The 5,095-nt window shown below is 54.1% G+C and overlaps 1 protein-coding gene across 2 annotated transcripts in view; it reads right to left on the bottom strand.

Moving 5' to 3' along the window:
* Positions 1-354: 354 nt before the first annotated feature.
* The window catches only part of SSH1 (slingshot protein phosphatase 1), a 65,052-nt gene continuing 60,311 nt past the window's right edge, over positions 355-5,095 (bottom strand). The window contains exons 14-15 of one of the 2 annotated variants that reach the window (XR_003002785.1): positions 4,520-4,615; positions 355-4,389 (exon numbers count right to left, since the gene is read on the bottom strand). Coding sequence is in view for 1 of the 2 variants with exons in the window: in XM_024741563.1 (XP_024597331.1) it covers positions 4,583-4,615 (33 nt within the window). In the remaining variant the exon portion in view is untranslated. Of the gene's footprint in view, positions 4,616-5,095 lie in introns of both variants that reach the window. The other variant, XM_024741563.1, reaches the window with a different exon arrangement.

Genomic DNA, 5,095 nt, shown 5'->3' with positions numbered 1-5,095 from the left:
ACTGGCCCTCTGTGGGCCTCAGTTTCCCCATCTTTGCAAGACAGGAGCTGTAAAAACTGAGAGACAGCAGTGCCTGGTGCATTTATGGAGTGCCGACGGTATACTCCACACTTCACCTGCTTCCTAACAACCCTAGGGGGGTGCCAGTGTCAGCAACAGCCCCATTGTACAGGAAGGGAGGCTCAGAGAGCTGGGGTGACATGTTCACAGTCACACAGCTAGGAGTAGGGGTGCTAGGCTTGAAGCCTCACTCTCCTGTCTGAGGACCTTGGGCCCCTGGGAAAGCAGGGCTAACTCTGGAGGGACTTCCTCTCCCCCTCCCTCCTCCCTCCTTCCCAGCCTCCACTGGGAGGTGTGCCCTGGAGGAGCGGCTGCCACCCCACCTCCACCAGGCTCAGCACAGAGGCAAGGGCAGGGCTGGTGCTCTGTCTCCACCTCATCGGAAATGGGATGGAAAAACACAGGAGAGTCGGCCTGGAGGGGAGGGCGCTCAGGAGCTGGCGCTGGCTCTCTGGGGCTGCAGCACAAAGAACGGAAACAAGATTCAGTTCCTTCGGGCATCTGAGCACCTACTGTGTGCCTGGCACTGAGTGGGGCCCGAGGGGCGGGTGGGAGAGTAGGAGCCATCCCTGCCCCCAAAGAGCTCATTCTCCATCACACAAGCCGTCCGCTACTTCACTTACTATAGGGGACTCACTATGTCCCTTCATTCACCACCACTGAGCTACGGGTGCTGTTATCATCCCCACAGGATGTATCTGGAAAATGAAGCCCAGAGAAGGAAAGTGATTTGTTTGAGGTCACACAGATAGTCCATTTCGAAGCTGAGAGCTGAATCCTTTTTTTCTCTACAGTGCTGTTTACTGAGCCTCAATTGTTTCTCTACAGTGTTTACTGAGCATCTACTATGTGCAGTCATTGTAGGTCATCTCCAACCCTCCCCACAGAGGGAAACCTCAGAGTGGTTAGGTAATTGGTTCAAGATCACACAGCCAGGAAGTGGCAGAGGAATGATTCAAACTCAGGCTTGATTCTCCCAAACTTCTCCTGGCCTGAGAGTGGGAAAAGAGATCAGCTCCACCATTCATTTGTTTATTCATTCAACAAATATTTATTGAGCATCTACTCTGTCAGGTACAGGCACAGGATGGATCACAATAAACCTGCCCCAGCCACTGCCCTCAGGGGGTCCATGGTCTTGAGCATGCCCATGGGGTACTCGGACAGAAGAGCCACCTCTTCCAGAATTGGGGCGGGAGGAGGTGCTGCCAGGGATGGCTTCCTGGAGTTGGCTCTGGAATTTTCTGTCTACCTTCTGGCTGGGCAACCTGGCCCCAAAGTCATTTACCTTCTGAGTGTCTTCATCTGAAAAATGGTGACAAAGTCCACCTTGTCCAGTGTGGCTCAAGAAATGTCAGCTGTCATTACTCACATTATGGTCCCAACTGAGCCCTCATGGCAGGGCAGAGAAAGTGGGCAGGGAGGGAAGGGGTGTGACACCATTGAGGTCTAGGCCCTGGTTGGGGACAGGCAGAGGGCGCCGAGACCCTGGGAGCCTAAGAACAGAGGGCAAACCAGTGAAAAGAAACCCCAAAGGCCTCAGACAGGGAGTGGCTGCAGGGAGTCTAGGGCCAGGTCTGTGACCTCGGGGGGACCACTGGGACCTCCAGCAGGAATGAGGTCAGGGCTGGGGCCCTGTGATTAGATGGGAGGAAGGGATCCCCCAAGATGTTCAGGAAGCAGCAGAGGGTGGGGGTTTGGGAGGGTGGAAGATTCTGGGCTTAGAGCTCTAGTGTTGGTATAACCTGGGTTCAGATCCCATTGGGCACTCATTATGGGACCTTAGGCAGGGGACGGCACCTCTCAGCCTCAGCTTTCTCCGCTAGAAAACGTGTTTCTAATCCCTGCATGGCCAGACGGAATCAGATCACGTTAACAATTGTTTTATTTCTCAGACGTGTGTCCAGCGCGCACTGTGAGTCACGCACTGCTGCACGCACTTTCTGCCTGGGTATCTTTAGTGAGAGGTACGCGCTCCTGCCACCACGAGGGCGGCTATCGTCACTCCTCTACATCACGTGACTGTGTTACAATGACTGCGCTTGACTTCCGAATCAGGAAAAATGACAGTAACCACCAGGAAAGCAAATTCCATTTGGGGAGGAGGCCAGAGCCTGGGGCAGCTCTGGGAGCCTGGCTGTGGGCTGGACCAGGATAAGAATTCGGGACGGCCCGGTCCTGCCAGGGCTGCTCTCCAGGACCTCCAGGAAGAAAACCAAGAATTGGGAACTCTCCTCTATGGGAAATCTATCTGTCCTGGAAGAGGCCAACTTGCGTGTGTGCGGGTGCGTGTGCCTGCGTGTGGGTGCAAGTCTGTGCGTACGTGTGAGTGGCGGCGGGGTGGGGCGATGTCCGGGCCCTCACCCGTCTGCAGCCCCGCTGCCAGCCGCCAGCCTCAGCCATCTGTTGTGGCAGATGTTTGGCTGTGCCATGGCAACGCCAGAACAGGATGTACCTCTGGATTGCAACAGGGACAAGCCCGCACTCACAGGCCGCCCACACCGTTCCCTTCCCCAAAGGCCTGCTGCAAAGAACGATTTGGGTCCAGGTCGGGGACAAATGGTGTTTGTATCAGGAGACAGGCAGAGCTGGCATCCTCCGAGGGGTCAGTGGCGGGGGAGGAGGAAGACGCATGTGCACAGCCCAGCTGAGTCCCTCCTCCAGTGGGCTCGTGTCGGCTTCCCTCTGCCCTTCAGAGGATGCTAAGGAAGCAGCGTGGGAAGAGCAGCTGCCGTCAGCAGGGCTGGTCTGTGGGCATCGGATCACTGTCTTTCCCACGATTGTAGCGACTACTCACGGAGGGAGTGCTTTGTGTCGGGACTCGTGCTCAGTACTTCATCTAGCAAATAATATCTACATTCACGCGCCTTCACTGTGTGCTGATGACACAGCGCTAACCTTTGTAGCAGCACCCAATCACAGGGCCCCTGTGAGTTCAGAGTCCTGGGCAGCTGCCCAGGAAGCCAGGCCCCAAGTGCTCAGGGGGTGGGCACTGTGGCCTGGAGAAGCTCACACGCCAGGACAGTGAGCCCCCACCTGGCACCCCTGAGCCTCAGTGATCTGAGCGCAATTTCTGTTCCAGGGGGCCCATGTTACCCCATCAGAGGGGAGAAGAGACCCTCCCCGCAAAATGCTGTGCTGAATTCCCTAGAACCATGAGCCTGGGAGCTTGGAGGGCAAATTGTAGCTCAATGCCAAAGCAACCTTTTGTTAAATCTTTACATTTTCCTTTTTAAGTATGAAAGTAACATAATAATCCTGTTGCGGAGATTTTGGAATAGATAAAAGCAAAAAACGTCCACCTCGAATCCTCCCCATCTAACCCCATTGCTGTCGGCAGGTGGTGTATTTCCTTCCTAGCTTTTACAGATGGGCTTTCCATCAGGACTGCCAGGGGGTGAAACAGACGGGCTCCTCTTTGTCTCGGGCAACTGGCACATGGCAGGAGCACATGAATGGGAGAGGATGACGGAATGGATGGATGTTACAAAGGGGCCTGGTCTGGATGACCTTTCAGATTCTTCTGGTCTCTAAAAACTCAGGATTCTTTGATTCCTGCATAGTAAATGCCTGGTGTTGACTAGGGCTCAGTCCAGTGTGCCAAGCCCAGTGTGCTGGGGCCCCAGAGGTGTCTGATTCATGTCCCTGTCCCGGGAGAACGTGGTTTAGGCGGTCATGGGTGTCCCCAAGCTTTCCCAGCCTTGGTGAATGAAACTTGGGCCCCATTTTCACAGCATATTTCGTTCATTTACTCTCATCTGATATTTACTGAGTGCTTACTATGCACTAAGTACATTAAGGGCTGTCTTCTTTGGAGAGAAGATGGTGGGGGAGAAAGTGTATGAGTTTGGAGTCAGGCACCCCAGGCTTCTGTCCCTTCCTGGCTGTGTGGCCCTTACCCAGGTGACCTAAGCTCTCTGAGCTTCCACCTCTTCGTTTGTAAAACAGTCACATCTACTGTGAGGATCAACTCAGCAACACACATGAAACACCTGCGAGTAGCAGATGCTCAGTGCAGTTTACTTCCTTTTCCCCTCCCTCCCCTCCATCCCTCCTGCCAGTACCAACAGTTAGAGCTGCCACTGACTTACTCAGCAAGTGGTGTGCCAGGCAGAAGAGGTCTGCATACATTATCAGCTAATTCTCAAATTATTGCCCCCTTGAGGTAGGTAGCATTGTCCTTCACCCGTTGCGACATCCTATTTCAAAACCAGAGGGAGCTCGGCACCTCCAACCGCTTGTGGGAGAATCTGTCTCTTAGGGTCAGATTCCCGTGCATCCTTTTCTGTGCTGCGGTTTCTGCTCACGCAAATGCTGACACTTGACTTGCTGAAACCGTTTACAAAAAAAGGAATTTGGGGCTAAAACGGGACCCTTTGCAAGTATACTTCAGGGTGCATAAGCAGCTTCCCTTTAAAGGCAAAATACGATGAATCCGATTTGGGGGAGGGAAACACACCTTGTGCCGCCCGGATAGCCTTCGGAGCACGAAGTGGGTCAGATTTCCCAGGGGCTGGAGGCTTCATTTCTGACTCGGATGCTTTCTTGCTGGTACCTACAGGGAGATCAGATGCAGCTTCAGCTTGCTGCTTTCTACTTCTGGGGTGGGGGGCAGCTCCCAGAGGGTTTCAGGTGGGGAAGGAGCAGTACCTCCTGGCTGCACCACTTTTTAGATGTAACCTTGGACAAATGACTTACACTCTGCAGGCCTGATTCTTCAACTGTAAACTGAGGGTAACGTCAGCAGGGCCTTTGGAGGATTCAACGGGATTCTTTAAAGTGCTGGGTACGCGGAAGGCTCAGAAGTGTGGTTCTGCTCCCTCGTTGAGGGCGCAGGGGTGGGTGAGTGGTGTTTTCTGGGCAGAGCTCACTTTGTGCACTGCGGCTGGACATCTTTGGAAAGGGCTTTCCTACCATGAAGTGAATCCTTTTGAAATGCCACGTTGTCCTCCACGGTCTGCTTTCTGGAACCTCTTCCAAGCATCTTGCCAAGAGGGGCCTCCCCCACCCCCACCCCCCAGCATGCAGCTCTTCA

This window comes from Neophocaena asiaeorientalis, unplaced genomic scaffold, assembly GCF_003031525.2.
Source record: "Neophocaena asiaeorientalis asiaeorientalis breed wild unplaced genomic scaffold, Neophocaena_asiaeorientalis_V1.1 scaffold648, whole genome shotgun sequence".
Lineage (NCBI taxonomy): Eukaryota > Metazoa > Chordata > Mammalia > Artiodactyla > Phocoenidae > Neophocaena > Neophocaena asiaeorientalis.
The sequence above is the reverse complement of the archived record's forward strand: the minus strand, read 5'-3'. Positions and strand labels throughout refer to the sequence as shown.